This window comes from Pinus tabuliformis, chromosome 5_1 (assembly GCF_031772625.1).
Source record: "Pinus tabuliformis cultivar Carrire ecotype Pingquan chromosome 5_1, CPIR1, whole genome shotgun sequence".
NCBI classification, from domain to species: Eukaryota; Viridiplantae; Streptophyta; class Pinopsida; order Pinales; family Pinaceae; genus Pinus; species Pinus tabuliformis.
In genome coordinates this window covers 212,381,106-212,398,973 of record NC_142305.1, presented here as the reverse complement: position 1 = coordinate 212,398,973, position 17,868 = coordinate 212,381,106, and the positions used below count along the sequence as shown (strand labels likewise).

General features: G+C 39.4%; 1 protein-coding gene across 2 annotated transcripts in view; it reads right to left on the bottom strand.

The window, feature by feature from the left end:
• Nucleotides 1-17,868, bottom strand: part of APC6 (anaphase promoting complex 6) — a 320,808-nt gene that overhangs the window by 288,100 nt on the left and 14,840 nt on the right. For both annotated transcript variants that reach the window (XM_089431967.1, XM_089431966.1), the window contains exon 3: nucleotides 13,827-13,900. In XM_089431967.1, coding sequence (XP_089288093.1) covers nucleotides 13,827-13,900 — 74 coding nt within the window. The remainder of the gene's footprint in view (nucleotides 1-13,826; nucleotides 13,901-17,868) is intronic.

Below are 17,868 nucleotides of genomic sequence, written 5' to 3'. Positions count from 1 at the left end.
TTCGTTGCAGGAAAATTTCGAGATTTTGTTTGGGTAATTTATTTCAAACCTTCGCGGCTCTCAAACGTTGTAAACCTTTTGCATTCCTCTTTGCGTGTTGCCCTCCTCTCTCTGCTGTGTTTTCCTCCATCCACAAGTTGCCCTAGACGCAGCCCTAAAGAAGCCCTAGACACAGTCCTAAGGAAGCCCTAGACACAGTCCTAAGGATGCCCTAGCCATAGTCCACTATGCAACACACAATACATCAGAAAAGAGCTCGTTGAGGAGGATAACTTCTGAGCTAGGCCGCAACAAAGAAAGGAAATTTCAGTGTCGATTTCAGGACTATCTTAAGGGAAAACAGGGGTCCGAAAGTGTTGGAAGGGAGCTGTGATATTCATTGGGATAGCAACAATAGGATGGTGCTGCTAACACATTGGAACAACGACAATAAGATTGGGACAGCAAACACTTTGGAACAGCAAGCACAATTGGGACAGCAGCAATGACATGTGGCAGCAAAGGCACAATGGGACAGCAAGCAATAATAGGAGCTGCAGTTACTAACAGTGGGATAGCAGTGTTAGGAATGTGACAGCAAGGTGACACATGAAGTTTGAATGCATGATAGTGCAGCAAGATGCATGGGCAGCATGATAGCAATGATGGCATGGTACAGCAATGTCACTAACAGTGGGACAGCAGTATACCGCATGGGACAGCAGTGCCTAGCATGGTGCTACTACAGCACATGGGACAGCGGTGGTAGCAGTATGATGGGCGCAGCATGGTTATGAGGTCCAACATAGTGATGATGGGTGCAGCATGGTGCAGCACGGTGAGGTGCAGCACAATGATAGGTGTAGGAATCACCTTGGAGAATCAGTTGAAGCAGCACGTCTTCAACTGAGTTCAACTATCTCATGTATCATCTTCTTAGAGATGATCTATGCTCTTATTTAGATAAGTCAAAGTGTTGACTTTTGTTGTAAATGTACTCTCTCTCTCTCTCTTTGCTAAAATATTGAAGAACATATAAGAAGAATTGATCAAGGGCTTCTCCACATTGGGGTTTGTCCCTGGCTCGTGCCACATCTCGTGTCCTCTTGTCTTGGCTTGTCTTCTCTGATCTATGTTTATGTTCTATCTGCAATTTACTTTAATGCTAATGTGATTGCTAATTTGGAAAAGATATTGAGCTAACTATGAAAATTGAAATAAATTGCTCTAAGCATAGAACATACCTAAAATTAACATACCTTAACAATGGATGGCACCTCATCAACAGATGTATGCTCAACCATCTCCACCAATGTGTCAATCAGGATTACCAAAGGAAACTCAAACAAGGGTGGCTCCTGTGTCACACTGGGTGTATCCACGTGCTCCTTATAATCCTGCGTGCCCTCGGCCTCATGTTCAACCTCCTCCTTCGGCTCCAGATATCTAAATCCAGGTATCCACCAACAAAATCACCTCCTAGTCTCAACCTCTAACTGTCGTCCACTACATGATGATCCAACCCTTGACCTATGTTTCTCCTTTTGTGGTTCATCCAGAAAATGAGGCATATTAGGACGACCAGACTGGCTATACGTATGTGTGTTGTATTTTTGTGCTATGCATGCACGTGCTTGGCTTCTCTGTTAGTTATGTATCATTTGTTGCATCCCCTCTAGAATCAATTGGTTCTGTCTCACCAATTGTTGCCTCTGCCTCATCAACTTGATGCAAGAGCATCTATGCCTAGCCAGCAATGTGATGGTGTGGTCACATGTTATGGCTAACGAGAGTTTGGAGGAAGAATTGGTCATTTAATTTTATTTCATTTCAAATTATGTAAGTAGCTATATTGTTACAAATACTACGGAAAAGAGAGAATAAATGGCAAGTGATCCTCACTGCATGGAGATCAAGCCAAGTAATTTAGTTTGTTCAAATTTAGATAGGATTTGATTTCTAAATGTATAGTCTATCCCTTCATTTGTGGAAGGAGATGGTTAGATAGAAGATATATGTATTTTCCTTCTTTTTTGAAAGGGAAGAGGGAGAAGATTCAAGATGGAACTGTAAGCCTACGCGCAGATTAGGAAAGCAGAGGCTCCAATAGAAGAAACATGCCAGAGAAGGTCAGAGAGCCTCAAATATGTAATTATGTGTATATAGTATATACAGAGAGTTAATTCTGAGTGTGGACAGTGTGATTCAATATGAAATGATGAATTCTATACGCAATAGTGATTCTGTTTAATATATGTATCTGGGCGGAATTCGGCAAAGACAGAGAGGAGAGAGAGACAGAGGAACTGTGTATTTATGCATTTTCCAGTCGTGTTGGGTATATATGCCTTAATCATTTAAATTTTGTTTATAAGTGTGTTGATCGACCATCGATCACTTAAGGATCAATGGCGATCCATTGATAATTGAAACATTGATATATGTAGAGTTGTGCGTGCTTAAACAGAGTATGGCAGGAACCCTAGATGAAGTGTAAATCCATCAAAACAAGTGAAATCAAATTAAGGAGGAAACAGACAGAGAGTGCATAGGAGCCGTTAGATTTCATAGATCAATAGTGCAAATTAAATCGCATTATCGCATCAGAACTTTGTTTCATATGGGCAGACCTTAGGGTTCAAAGAATGTCGATATGCGATCGTCGATATATCGCATCGGCGAAAACTTGAGGTTGTGATTGGAACCAGGCGAGGAGACTTAGTGATTTCGATTAAGCGATGAAGTGTCAACCGTTAGATCGGAAAGAGGATCGACGGTCAGGATCTGGTTGTTGATCGCTAATTACAGAGGTAAAGTGCAAAGGACGGTGGAACAGCGATACTCCAATAAGCGATATCGTTGATATGCGATAAAGGCATGATCGGAGATCGGAGAGTGTAGCAGAAAGGCTTGGAGAGCTGGACCCGAAGGAGTTATAGATGCGGTTGTATAATTTTTGAGGTCCGACCTTATGGTTCGAAGCAGGTTTTCCCCGTGTTTTCTGTGTATTGCGATAAAGTTATGAGTCCCAGCGTTATAAAGCAAAAGCACCAACTACGCTTCCGATAGCATGGTGAACCAATGCGATAGAGATAAAGGTATGCCTCGAGAACTGTGTAAAGGCTAAAGGAAAGCGCGGAAAAGGTAAGATTTCCTAAGTTGTGGAGTAGATCTATTATAAAAAGTTTATAATATAAAACGCACCGATAATATGGAATTGTGGGTTAAGTCTGGGTATAGCCAAAGTAATAAAAGTTTTATGTGGGTTAAGAGTCCTAATAAGGTATTTTGATTGTGGCAGCCATATGGTTGCATCATTTGGTATCAGAGCATGGATGCCTTGCTAATGAAGATTATGACTAAAAAGGTACTAGAGTTCGCAACGTGTTAAATGAATGCAAAGTTTGGCACCGAACTACAATAGTAAGACTGTAGGAAGAACTCTTCAAAGTTCTTAGAGATTGTAGCAGAACCTCATTCCAACTGAGGCTTGGATTAGATAGGGACGGAGAAGTCCTTAAGAGAAGTGAGTGGAGCAACTAGAGAGAGAGCAAGATTGCTCAGTGCAAGTTCTAAGGAAAGAGAACTTGGAGACCAGGTAGAGGAGAAGCTTGGTGAGAAGATCAACTCAGAAGGAAGTTGATTGGTTGCAAGTGTAGGAACTCACACAAAAGAGAAGATTGATGTGGAAAGTCATATGGAAGGTTCAGAAGAAGGCCACAAGATGAAGGAGAAAGGTGCTCAAACAATCCGTAGGAAACGAATGAGTCAAGCAGAGCTTGACAAGGAGATAGCTGAGATAAGAAAAGAACTCAATGCTTTAGAAATGCTGCTAGAGGAGAACCAAAGACAAGGTTGGGTCTTGAAGAGCAAGCCAGTGAAGTGGCCTAAGTTGCAGAGAAGGCTGCAACAAAGACAGGTAAAGTGGTTGATGGAAAACCTCAGAGAATCAAAAGCAAAAATGGAAGTTTCCATTTGTAGACCAAAACAGGGAGAAATTCTGGGTGAAGAGGATAATGAGAGGTCATCTAAAGATCTCATGAACTATTGGAATAGTTCAGAACAATTAGAAGATATGTTGACAAGGGAAGCAAATGAGGCAATGAAGCCTTGTGATTTTAATTCTCATAGTTTGTGTATGTTTGCAAGATATGCAGAGGATGATGGACAGTCTGGTGAAACTGTCACAAACAGGAATGAAGCTCTTGAGGTGAAGTATGATGGAGAATGCCTTTTAGAGGAAGAAGGTGTTGATTTATTGCAGCAGAAAGAGTTCATAGATGAATTTTTGTTTGGTGTAAGACAGTCAGATGAAGTTGATATGGACCAGAAGTCTAATGAAAATGCCATAGTGGTATTCCAAGAAGGTAAACAAATGAATTTGTCTGATGGAATTGATGAAAGAACTTTGCAATATGATAGTGCAGAAAACAGGATAACTCAGGAGGATTGCCAAGAAAAGAATGAAGCTGAGAATGAAAGTTGTGATGAACAGCTGGAAAGATTTCACATCGAAATAGAGTTCCTGGAAAAATTGCTCAAGGAACCTGAAGGAGAAATGAAGCTTTCAGAACCTGATAAAGAAGAGATTGTGGTTTACCATGCATGATAAGGATGAATGTCTCAAACATTTATAGAGTTAAGTAAATGTTTAGACTCTTTAGTTAATGATGTGATTGTAGGTATGGAAGACAGCATTAATAAATATGATGCTGAAATCAGAGAAATTGAGCAGAGATTATTTGAAGGTGAGATGAAAGATCAAGAACAACAAGGAAGTTATGTCCTTAGAGACATGAAGGAGACAGAAGTATTAATCCAGCAGGATAAAGATGGAAGGAACCAACAATTTAAAAGAGATGATCAGCAACATGAGAATGAATTTGAGGAAGGCATTAGATTGCAGAAGTATAGCAACTAGCAACAAAATGAAGAACAAGAGATTAGTCTGGCAGTACAAAGAAAGACAAATGAAGACCGAAGATACAGATGGAGAATGAAGAAACGGGTCAAGTGGAAGCTATTGCAACAAAGGTGGAATGGCAAGCTGATGAACGAGTTCAGGGAACTTGAACAAATTCATATTGATTTGTTAGAGAAGAAGAGACTCAAAGGAATGGAGTCACAGCAAGGAGGATCTGCTGAAATCCAAAAGATCTATGATGGAAGATTGGTGCTTGAAGCATCAAAAGAGGACGAAAGGTATTGTATTTTTAAAACTGATAATTGTTGTATGTTTGCAGGTCATGTAAACTTGGGGAAAAACAGGCAGTTATTGGAAACTGTCAAACCAACAGGTGGAAAGATGACTACCCACAGTCATATGAAGAATAAAGAGAAAAGTTACAGTCAAGTGAAGGAAGATGTCCAGTCAAATGACATCCAAAAGATAAGTCAAAAGGAGGATGGCAAAGGAATTATTGAGATCAAAGAAGTGTTTGGAAAGGAAGAGATCCATTCATATGAATATGGAACAAAGAGTTTTCTCAGGAAAACTGATGAAGCTAATACAAAGCAAATGGAGAATCTTATGGTGTATTCAGGAAGTGGGAGTCAACTGGAAGAATTGATGATGAAATTATTTGATGAGACCTTGGTGATTCATAGTTTTGAAATTAATATTTTGTGTGTAAATGCAAGATAAACTGAAGTAAGGCAACTGGTTAATGTTGTCATAAGGGAAAGGAAAAGTAAAGATATGATTTTTCATAAGTTAGAGGAAGGAAATTCACATAATCTTGTAATGCAGAGGAAAGAGCAGTTTTTAAACATAGTTGTAATGAATTATGCAGATATTGGACAACTATTGAAGACTAAAGCAAAAGGAGAGCTGCTACTGAAGGTTGATATAGAAGACTTTGTAGATATTAAACAGTTATTGAAGATTATTGACCTTGAAGAAAGCCAAAGTAAAGAAAGACTAAAGACAGATGTTGCAGACAATGAAGTTAGTGAAGATCGTGCAGAGCTCTTGGGAGAAATTCCAAATGAGATGACAGATTTGTGGCATGAGTCAAGTCTTTTGGAGAAGAGGCAAGGAAACCAAGGAATAAGTGATCAGACTGCACAACCAGAACTGAATGAGAATGAAGAAGTTGTCATGGATGACAAATATGGAAAAGAAGTTGTCAAAAATGTTGGCATAATGAGGAAACAAGGTAAAGCATCTATGTATAATGAATTGAATAATTATGGTGAAGATTTATATGCAGGAACAAGGCAATGTGAAGTCAATTTGAAACAAGAAATTGATTCTGAGGATCAGATAGAAGTAAGGAAGGGTGAGATCAATGTCTCAGAAAGATAGAATGATGTTGAAATTACAGAATGGAATTGTTGAATTAGAGATAAGTTCAAGAAATGATAGTAAGAGGATTACTATTGTACTACAAGGATTTATTGATGAAGAAGAGGCTGAAAATGACATTTCAGAAGCAGACAAATATGATGTCATGATCCTTAAGGGTGCAGAAATTAAGTTACTAGAAGAAGAAGTATTCCAATTACCTAAGCAAGCAGGAAGAATTCTTAGTTTTCAAGAAATTTGTGGAATTACAGGTATACTGGACATTGAAGTAAGAAGTGATGGAGCCATGAGTGAGAAACCAGAAGAAGGAACTGGAATTGTTGCAGGGGAATAGTATTCATCATCTGAGAAGTAAAGTGGACAAAGAAATTGATGAGTTGTGGGAACTCATACAACAACATTCCAAAAAAATATATATAAGACAAAAGAAGAAAGGAAGATTGGCTGGAAAGAATGGTAAAGGTGAAGGCAATGGTAAAATGCAGCATAAAATATGGAGACTTGGAGAACAACAACCAACAACAGCAATAACCAAGGACAGACTACCGAACAAAGTATGGGATCCAAGAGGACACAGATCAGAAGCACATGATCAGGAGATCATGATTATTTTTAACCTTGGGAGTTTGATATAGGAGCATCTAAGCCTAGCCAGCAATGTGATGGTGTGGTCACATGTTGTGGCTAACGAGAGTTTGGAAGAAGAATTGGTTATTTGATTTTATTTAATTTCAAATTATGTAAGTAGTTATATTGTTGCAAATACTAAGGAAAGGAGAGAATAAATGGCAAGTGATCCTCCCTGCGTGGAGATCAAGCCAAGTAATTTAGTTTGTTCAGATTTAGATAGGATTTGATTTCTAAATGTATAGTCTATCCCTTTATTTGTGGAAGGAGATGGTTAGATAGAAGATATATGTATATTCCTTCTTTTCTGAAAGGGAAGAGGGAGAAGATTCAAGATGGAACTGTAAGCCTACGGGCAGATTAGGAAAGCAGAGGCTCCAATTAAAGGAAACAGGCCAGAGAGGGTCGGAGAGCCTCAAATATGTAATTGTGTGTATATAGTATATACAGAGAGTTAATTCTGAGTGTGGACGGTGTGATTCAATATGAAATGATGAATTCTATTTGCATTAGTGATTCTGTTTAATATATGTATCTGGGCGGAATTCGGCGAACACAGAGAGGAGAGAGAGACAGAGGAACTGTGTATTTATGCATTTTCCAGTCGTGCTGTGTATATATGCCTTAATCATTTAAATCCTGTTTATAAGTGTGTTGATCGACCATCGATCACTTAAGGATCGATGGCGATCCATTGATAATTGAAACATTGATATATGTAGAGTTCTGCGTGCTTAAACAAAGTATGGCAGGAACCCTGGATGAAGCGTAAATCCATCAAAACAAGCGAAATCAAGTTAAGGAGGAAATAGACGGAGAGTACACAGGAGTCGTTAGATCTCATAGATCAACGGTCCAAATTAAATCGCATCATCGCATCGGAACTTTGTTTCATATGGGCGGACCTCAGGGTTCAAAGAATGTCGATATGCAATCGCGTATATATCGCATCGGTGAAAACCTGCGGTTGTGATCGAAACCGGGTGAGGAGACTTAGTGATTTTGATTAAGCGACGAAGCGTCAACCATTGGATCGAAAAGAGGATCAACAGTCAGGATCTGGTCGTTGATCGCTAATCGCAGAGGTCAAGTGCGAAGGACGGTGGAACAGCAATACTCCAATATGCGATAAGGCGCGATCGGAGATCAAGGAAAGCGGAGATCGAAGAGCGCAGCAGAAAGGCTTGGAGAGCCGGACCCGACGGAGTTATAGATGCGATTGTATGATTTTTGAGATATCCGACCTTATGGTTCGAAGTAGGTTTTTCCGGTGTTTTCTGTGTATTGCGATAAAGTTATAAGTACCGGGGTTATAAAGCAAAAGCACCAACTACGCTTCCAATAGCATGGTGAACCATCGCGATAGAGATAAAGGTATGCCTCGAGAACCGTGTAAAGGCTTAAGGAAAGCGCAGAAAAGGTAAGATTTCCTATGTTGTGGAGTAGCTCTATTATTAAAAGTTTATAATAGAAAAAGCGCCGATAATATGGAATTGTGGGTTAAGTCTGGGTATAGCCAAAGTAATAAAAGTTTTATGTGGGTTAAGAGTCTCGATAAGGTATTTTGATTGTGGCAGCCATATGGTTGCATCACAACTCCTCCATGATCCCTTGTGTACTCTTCCCTTTTTGCGTCGTTGGAGTGTCCATAAGTTCACCAATCACAGTGCATGCGTGTCTAGCACCTCCATGTTCTTGCTATCTTCCCCACAGTTGGCCAAGATCATGCTCTAATATCACTGTAATGTTTCAAATTGAAGTTTACAGCAAACAACAAAGACATGTACAAGGAAGCAGTAACAATAAACAAATTCCAAACATGCACATCAAAATACACAAGAAACTGAGCGATTTCATTAATACAGAAATTTGAGTACATAAACAGCAAAGAATGGTAGAATTTGGGCATGTTATGTAAGATAAAAAAACCCCAAGTGAGATCTCACTAATCCAAATACTGGAAATGACTCCCACAAAATCTATTCACTGCCCAGAAATTCTACTAACTGCTGCTAGAAGGAAACTGAAATTCTAACCTCAAAAATGCTCAAATCAATCTGAAATTGCAATCACGAACTCCTCTCCCATAACCCAGAAATACCCAGAAAAGGTTTGGCCTAACTCCAAGCCAAAATTGAACCCACAATGTGATGCAAACTGTCTAGCTAACCAGCAATACACCCTACTATAAGAATGTACGATTATGGCCTGAATATTGCCCGAAAAATTCTATAAAATTAGTTATATGCTCCTCACACCCAAACCAACAAAACCCATAAATTGTTTGGGCTAATTCTAGCTCACCCAGAATGCCCAAAATAGTGCAAATTCGCCCACTACATAATACTGCGCCCAACCAAAGAGAAACTGCTGAGAAATGATAAAACTCTCTTGCAAATGGCTAAGAAATTTGTGCACAATATCCTCTGACAAATAGCTATCACTCCCAACTAAAATCTCCTAACAAATGCTAGCACCAAACACCATCAAAACTTTGTTCGCCAACCTGTGCGCAAGCTCTATGAGAGAAATTTTGGCCCAGCTAAGAGAAACAGGAATAGCTCTAAAAAATGGTGCCAAACTCCTCCTCTAACAAGTAGAAAATCTCTTGTAAATACCTGGAACTTGCAATAGAAAGATGATGCTCCAAACAACCTTTAGGGTTTATCTTCTGCGCCCAGAAATAACGAATGTCTAAGTGAATACTCTACAAAAAACTCTCATGGAAATCCTGAAATAGACTTCCCCAAAGCCTCACTAGGAAGACGCTCGAAGTTCAACGAAATGAGGGATAGTTTACTTAAAACTCTTGAGCTAAACAGCTTTGCTTCTCTTGTGTTGAACAGCCTCCAAGAGAGAGTTTGATCTTCAGAAATAATGGACAAAAGATGCAAAAATGGAGCCCCAATGTGCTATTTATAGATGCTGGTCCTTTTCACTTGGTGGTCCCCTCTCCCCTCAAGCTCAAACTCCCCTCTTTTCTCTTTCCTTTTCCTAGTGCGAATTTCTCAAGGGGGTCGAATTTCCTTCTTTGGTGGTCCCCATATTTCACTTCACAAAAATTATTTTCTTTTCCTCTAATGTTTATTTCTCCTTTTTCCTCCAAAAATTAAGAGGGGCCTCCATAACCCACTTTTCCTAAGTTTTATATACTAAAATATTCCCTAACGCCAAAATTGCAAAAATGAGGATTTTACTTGGCAAAATTATTTATTGGTGACATGACAGTTTAAGTGACCTAGAAATAATCTCAATTGTTGATCTCCAAGATGGTTCTAGAAGGGAGATTGGGGTTAGGAATTTGGACTCAATGAAGATTATAAAGGGAGCCTAGCGAGGAGGTGAAGACACAAGACAAAGAGCGCAAGTTGTGTGATCGAGTCATCATTCAAAGAGAGTGATTTTCTCTGCAGTGCAAGTGGCTCAATGACCAAAACACAAAGAAAGAGAAGTGTGATGATCGAGTCATCATTCGAAGAGAGTGATTTTCTCTGCAATGCAAGTGGCTCAATGACCAATACACAAAGAACGAGAAGTGTGAGTGGGTTCGTGTGAATCGAGGGAGGCCGAGTAAGAGGAGGTTGCTGGGCCAAGTTGCCAAAGGGAGATTGAATTTGTTTGGAGGAGGCCGAGTTGCTGGAGCGCTGGGGTTTTTCCAGTGCGCATTAGTGGCAGGGCATAGATCAAGCTGCTGAAGGGTGCAGATCGAGTTTCTAGAGGCCGATTTCATCCAAAGGCAGATTTCCTTGAGGCCGATTTACCTGGACCGAATTCATTATGAGGGAGCAAAGTTGCAGTTTCCAAAATTGTATTTTTTCCTTGTATCTCTGTGGGTCAAGGAATCCATATTTTCCAGATAAAGAAATGACGGAGAAATGATTGTGAGTTAATTAATTTTGCAATGTGTGATTGATCTCTCTGGTTTTTTTCTGCTGCATATTTTTTATTCTAGAAGTTAGAAATGCTAGTGATTTTATGTTTTCACCTAATCAGTGTTTGTATGGGTAAATAAATAAACTGCTGGGGATAAATTAAATTGCCGTGAGAAAATAAATCTGGCTGATATTAGAAATTTAAAAGCGTATAGTTGATTTTGAGTTTTTTCAGGGTGGCTTTCCATTTCTGCTCCTTCCAATTGTTCTGGTCATTTTTATTTCACATAAGGTTAGTTGTCATTCCTAGTAAGTTGTTCTGCAGGTCTGAAGCACTAGTATGGATATCATACTTGAGCTTTTCTGTATTTACTATTTATAACACAGGTTTACAAAGCAGATTGAAAAGAATATCAAGTTAGAAATAAACACCTGGTTTTCCTTGATGATTTCAGCTGTTTCAAAAAAGTAGTGACCCCTGTGCAGAGATAATCTGAACATACAGAAGCTGACCTTCCTTAGATCTTTAGCCTGGGGCCAATCCGAATCTACTTGAGCATGAATGGGCCATCCTAAGGAAGTCTGGGCCAACATATTTTGAGGCATATACCTGCTGAGGAATTGCTATTAATAAGAATGTTTTATTTCAAATACCTACAGCACTATAACTCCAAATCACTGCCATGTCTGAGGGTATTTCATGCTGCAGTTGTGTTAAAGTCAACAGTATTACAGTTTGAAGAATGTTCTGGATCAACTGCAGCATGAGTGAGGACGTCAGAATTAATGAAGGAGAAGAGCTATCTCTGAGGTCAAACTTGGAGCTGCTTAAATGGTAAATAGCATAATTTCTACATTATACTGTAGTTGAGATCAGGTTGTTGCTATGTACTAAATTGAACATGCATGACTGTGACTTTATCTGCTCTTAAGAGCTTGTTTTCCGCTTCTCTTGGCTAGCATTTAAATGTTGCCAGGTGGATTATTTTTTGCTGTTTGCATGTATTGGTTTAAACAATTTGACGACATACTATTGCAGCATGCAGGCACCAGACCAGCATGAGGCTGCTGCCATGTCTTATATTTGGTGGGTGTAGGGTGCAGTTTAGCCAGCTTGAGGATGCTCCACGTACAGATTAATCTTAACCCATGTCTCTCTATCCATAGCATTATGTAGGGTAACTCATATGAGACTTAACTCACACAAAGAGAATGCAACACCTGGCAATTGTCTTAGATCTACTCATACGAGTGTTAAGAGCAGTTCCAGCAATGAGATGCATTACCCCTCATTTTACATGAAGGTATAGAGATCTAAGACTAGTAAATTTTTTCACTACACCAGTGAAATTTATTGCAAATGCATGTTTACAGGTTGATGGAGCACTGGATGGCTTAGGGGTATGTACATCCAAGGATACATGTGCTTGATTAGAGGGTTTTGCTTTCACTTTAGTGATGTTACGGTCTACTATTGGTGATGTAGTCACGGATATCTTGATGATGCTTTGGTTTCCTTGATGATTGCTTTCTCTTCATGCTAATTGGCTTGGTTATGAAGGCCCCCTTTGATCACGAGGATATGGCATTGTTAACACATGAGCCTAGTAGGTGAACACCCTAGTGCTTTTCGTCTAAGCTGACATTGTATCGGCATCTTCATTTCATTGGCTTCATGAAGGTGTAGAGATCAATTTCAAATTCAACTATTTCATCCTACATTTCCAACAAGGAACATAGTATGGTCATCTCCTGTCTGTTGAAGCCACCACACTGTTATACCATTTGTCAAAACATTTATCCTTAAATTGTTTCTCCTCTATTTGTATTGCATCTCCAAAACTCTGTAGTTAGGTGCCTAAAACATATTAAACATTTTATAGGATCTCTCATCAAGATACAGTGCAATATTCCCCAATAATAACCTGAGTGAGGATAAGGCCTATTATCTCTTATTTGAACAAAGGTACTTGACATTTGGCAACAAACCCAAGATTTTCCACCCATTTTGATAGAAATGTATCACGGGTCATTGCATAGAATATTACCAAAATGTGGCCGTTCATAACAGTTCTCCAATTAAGAAAGTCAAATGCATCACCTACATTAAATATAGGGTGAATGATTTGAGAGGTGCAGATCACAAAAACCTCAAGCCTGGCACTTTATTGAAAAATTCAACCACTGGATGGTCAAAAAGTTAACACTGCTTTAGCAAATAAGATAAAATGCCTGTAGTATCAACATTTGGGATATTCCACCAAAGGCAGTGTCAATTACAAAATCAGCATTAACCCAATGCTTATGCCAAACAAACAATGGCGATAAAACGAACTAGAGCACCCAACAATGTTGAGACCGCCTCATTCTCGATCCTATAATATAAAGACCATACGGCAATACTAGCATAGTTTTAAAGCAAATTGTTTTAAACTTCAATTTTCTGCTATTGCAAACTCTTGAACAATTTTAGGTGACAGAGAACATATATTAGCCATTTTAATAGATATAGAACTAATCAATAGTTTATGCAAGTAAAAACATAAAAGCTACTCATGCAAACATTAACTACAACATTCTCTAAACATTTTAGCTGATCAATGGCATACAATTAGTCTAACTAATATGCACTTGTAAATGACCCTGAAAAATCCTGGCATTTAGTTGGAGACATTAAATTAATGGAAAGATAATAGACACCAGATTAAGAAAAAAAAAAAAAAATCATCCAAAGTACTATGTGCTTCACAGTAATGTTATAACTCATAATTAAATTATCAAAGCAAATATGACACAGCAGTTTCACGTCAACATTTTTCTCACTAGTCTTTGCATTTAAATTCCCACAAGCCCATGGACTTTCCCATTAAAGGATGACCAGCAGGGATAAAGCAAGTCATGGTTCCCTTAGAGTGGCCAGGAATTTAAGATAGTATAAAAACCCTTATTTATAACTAACCCAAACTAAAAGCTGAAAAACTTGACAAAATAATTAGCACATTCAAATTAAAAGGAGGTATGTGAGATTCCCCATTCTTTACCATTGAAGAGCTTGAACACGGTTTTCTAATGCATCATATGCTTTGCCTCGTAAAAAACATATCGCCGCAGTAATCTGCAAAGAGGATTGAACCCAATAAAACGATTTAACACAATATATGGTATATATATCTCAAAGCATAACTGGAAACCGTGGAATTTGCAAGTACCACTTTACACAAGGCACAAACAATATGGATAGAATTATAAAGCAAGCCAAAGATGCTCCACTATAGAATGCACAAATACCAAACAAACAAAATGTGATTTCAAGGATCATGTCCTAAGAAACAGTGTCGCAAAACTCAGCATTGAAAAAAAATCAGTCCAGCTCATCAAGTTGGGAAATTGGCAAAATCAGGAAAAAAGGGCAAAAGTCAACAAGCAGAAACTTGGAGCTGAAAAACTCAAAAAACTCACTGACTTGAAAAAAACAGAAAATCGGGAGATAACACTGCCAAGAACTTTTTATGATATATAGCATAAATCAAAACCAACAAAGTTAGAGCTACAATGCATCAAAGTATATAATGAAATTGATGTAGAAACAAACTTTGCTACCAATGGTGTTCATCTTTGTGCTACCATAGAATTAAAAATCAATAATGATTTTCATTTGCTCGAGCACTATTGAATAAAACAAAACATGGAACATGAATCAAAAGGTGTTTTCCCTTTTATCCTCATTTTCTTATACAAACTATACAAATTGTTGAATTTTACAATAGTTCTCTAATCTGATAATTGTTTCTTATGATTGATCCTTTCTTGCATTTATTATTCATCATAAACAATTACACAGAGAACTTCCACAGTAAAACAAAATGCTAGAGAGACAGCCACACAAGAATTTACCCTTGGAAAACCCACATGGGGCAAAACCCAGCAATCCTTTCCTTATAGATCAAGTCAATGAGAGAGACATCAAAGTCAGACACTAAGACTGACTTGGTCCATCCTCCTAGTCAAGTCTGCTCCACGAGTGCCATGGTCCTGCTGCTATCACATAGTGCTATTGACCTCAGGAATTCGGTCCTTCCACAGGGAGCTGTCACAGAGAAATTTGGCCCTTCATGACAGAGATTTATCCACAGACATCTGCCTCAGAAGACATCTTTACTAGCCTCGGGGTCATCTTCTTCTTGACCTCAGAATGCTTGCCTCAGGCAGACCCAAATTCTTTCATAGAAGGAGGGCAAATTGCTTGCCAATTGGTGGAGGACAAATGCCAATATATAGGTTTCTTCCTTGCCAAATGGGTTTCCCAGGCTGAGATGACTTGACTCGGAGGGAGCTGACCTCGCTGTTTTGGAGCCAAAAATTCAAATTTTCTTCTTCTGAAAATGAGCATGACAAACATGCTTTACAATATTTTTCTTTTGACCAAAGCATGAAGAACATGCTTAAAAATAAAATAAGTATATAGATGATAAAAATTTACATTATGAAGATTGACCATAGTTACAAAATTCAACACTCCCTCTTAACTAGGGAGGTATTCATAATGACTGTCAAGAAGTTCTCAAGTTGATAGATTCCATAAGGAAGGTGTGAAAATTCCTAGACTCGAAGGAACCCCTACTGCAGCAATTCTGAATCTACTTCACCTACTTGATTTTTAAATTACATTCATCAAGTTATTCTTCTGAACAATGAAGCAAATTACTTTTGGAGCCTACACTAATTAAATATTTGATCTCATGAAACAGAAAACGGAGAAAAGAACAAGATACATAGGACACACTTATTTTTGGACACAATAGTAATCGGAAAAACCCAATGCAGGAAAACCGGTGCAGCAGTTCTGGGGGTTTATTATTATGCAGGAGAAATATCTAAATACATATCTAGGATACTCATCTAGCAATCTTTTACAGAGAAAATATTGGCGTAAAATCTGAGTGAGTTTTACCTCACTTCACCCGACAGAATTCTGGTTGATCCGGCACAAGACTGGCTAACCTCGGCTAATTTTGTGTTGGCTCTGCGTCAGCCCTATGTCACCTTCTCTGCCCTCTGCATCATCTCTCCCCTAGTTCTGGCAATTCCCGGCAGTTTCAGCAGTTCTGAATTCTGCGTGACACAGCTTTTTTGCATCAGCTCTCCCGGCTACTGCGCTGCCTCTACGTTAACTCTCTCGGTTGTTCCGGCAGTTCTGGATTCTGAGTGACAAACAGTTTTTTTGCATCAACTCTCCCAGCTAATGCATTGCCTCTCTGCAAGCTCTCTCCGCCTCTCTTTCAGTATTCTCCGGAAAGTCCTCCTTCCGGATTCTCTCTGCCCCTCAGCTGCAAGATCTCCCCAATCGATTTTCCTCCTGAGAACTTCTCACCTCAGAAAATCGATTTCCTCAATCTCTCTGTGTGTGTTTCCAAATGAACCCCAAGCCTCCATTTTATACTTTTCCTGTTGAGTCTTCAACGGCCGAGATTAAGTCTCTAATCAATGGCTAAGATTAAAACATGACTTGATCTGCCTTCTAGATCATTCTCACCCATATTTTGATTAATACCCATTAATATTTTAATTTCCCTAACTTTTGACTTAGGAACTCCATTAAAAATAATTATTATTTTAATAAAATACAATCCAGGTGGAATTTCACCAAACGGTTTTTGGGTTCTTTAGAACTCATGTGCCTTAGCCTCTCCACCAATTTTCAAGGCTAGAGCACTTCTGATGCTACCAAAAACTAACACTCCCTCTTAGCGAGGAAAGTGCTCTAGCAACAATGTCCACCTACATGTTGCTCTGTTTCTGAAGCACCTCCTTTCTGCACTGTTGTTGCCACCAACATTGTGTTGTTGTTGCTATTGTATTCTTGCCCATGACACTGCCACTGCTACATTTGTACTACAACTCCCTCTCAAACATTGCCTCTACCATGCTACTAGCACTGCCACTGCTAACACTACATCCATATTGCAACTCAGTTGCTGAGAGAAGCAACGGAAAAACATCCAAAATTAGTTGAACTTAACTGTGTTCAACATAATATAATGAATGTGGAATCTGACTATTGTTGATTCTGACCCTCTAAATCTTCTGCGCTGTTGTTGACTCCTGCAATGTGCCAACTGCACCGCTGCCAACTTTGCTCTGCGCTGATCAGTCTCTGGTCCAAGCCACTGCATCTGTCCTCCAAACAATCCACTGCATCATCTGGCGCTAAGTCCATCTCGCTACTGCTGAATCTTGGGCTCCTGTAGCAAGGAATTGATCCAAGAGGTGGAATCCTCAAGGATCCTGCCCACATGTAGTCCTCTCGACTACAGCTCAATATCGCCCCATCTCCCTCCTGGAGATGCGTGGGCACTCATGGCAAACTCATCCTCGTCAATTTTTGCTGAAGCAGCCTTAGGATCATGTTTCTCATCCTTATCATTTTTCTTCAAAGGACATTGGGATGCATAGTGGCCCATCTCGCCACAACTTAAACATTTCACCTTCAAAATGTCCTTCTTCCGCTTCTGTTTTTGTTGTCCCTTCGATGCTAGAGTTGTGTTCTCCTCTTCCTCCTTGGTCTTTGTGCCACTCCCATTGTTGCCACTGAGGTTGACCTTTACTAGGTCCGTCCCTAACTCCTATTGAAGAGTCACCCACATCTCCTCCCATGAAGGTAGTTTTTCTCTGCCCAATATGCTTTGGACGTAAACTTGTCATTCATCCGAGACTACATTCAAGGCTATCTTCACCATCACGGGTGGCTAAGGAGTGGACCCCACTGCAACAAGTTGGTCTCTAGTGTCTTGAAGACGTTGAAAATAGAGATTCACCCCTTCTCCTTTCTGCATCAAGGTCTGCTACAACTTCTTCTCTAAATACATCTTCCGTTATTCGGAAGAGCCTTCATACACAGAAGATAAGGCTTCCCACATCTCTCAGGTTGTATCCTTGCCCTGCAAGTGTGATACCACATGATCTCGAACTCCATCGAGAATGAGCCTCTTTGCCTTCCCATGCTCGGCCTTGTACTTCTTCGTTTGATCGTTGTCAGCAGGAACAACTACAGCACTATTAATGTAGGCCTCAAGATCATATTCC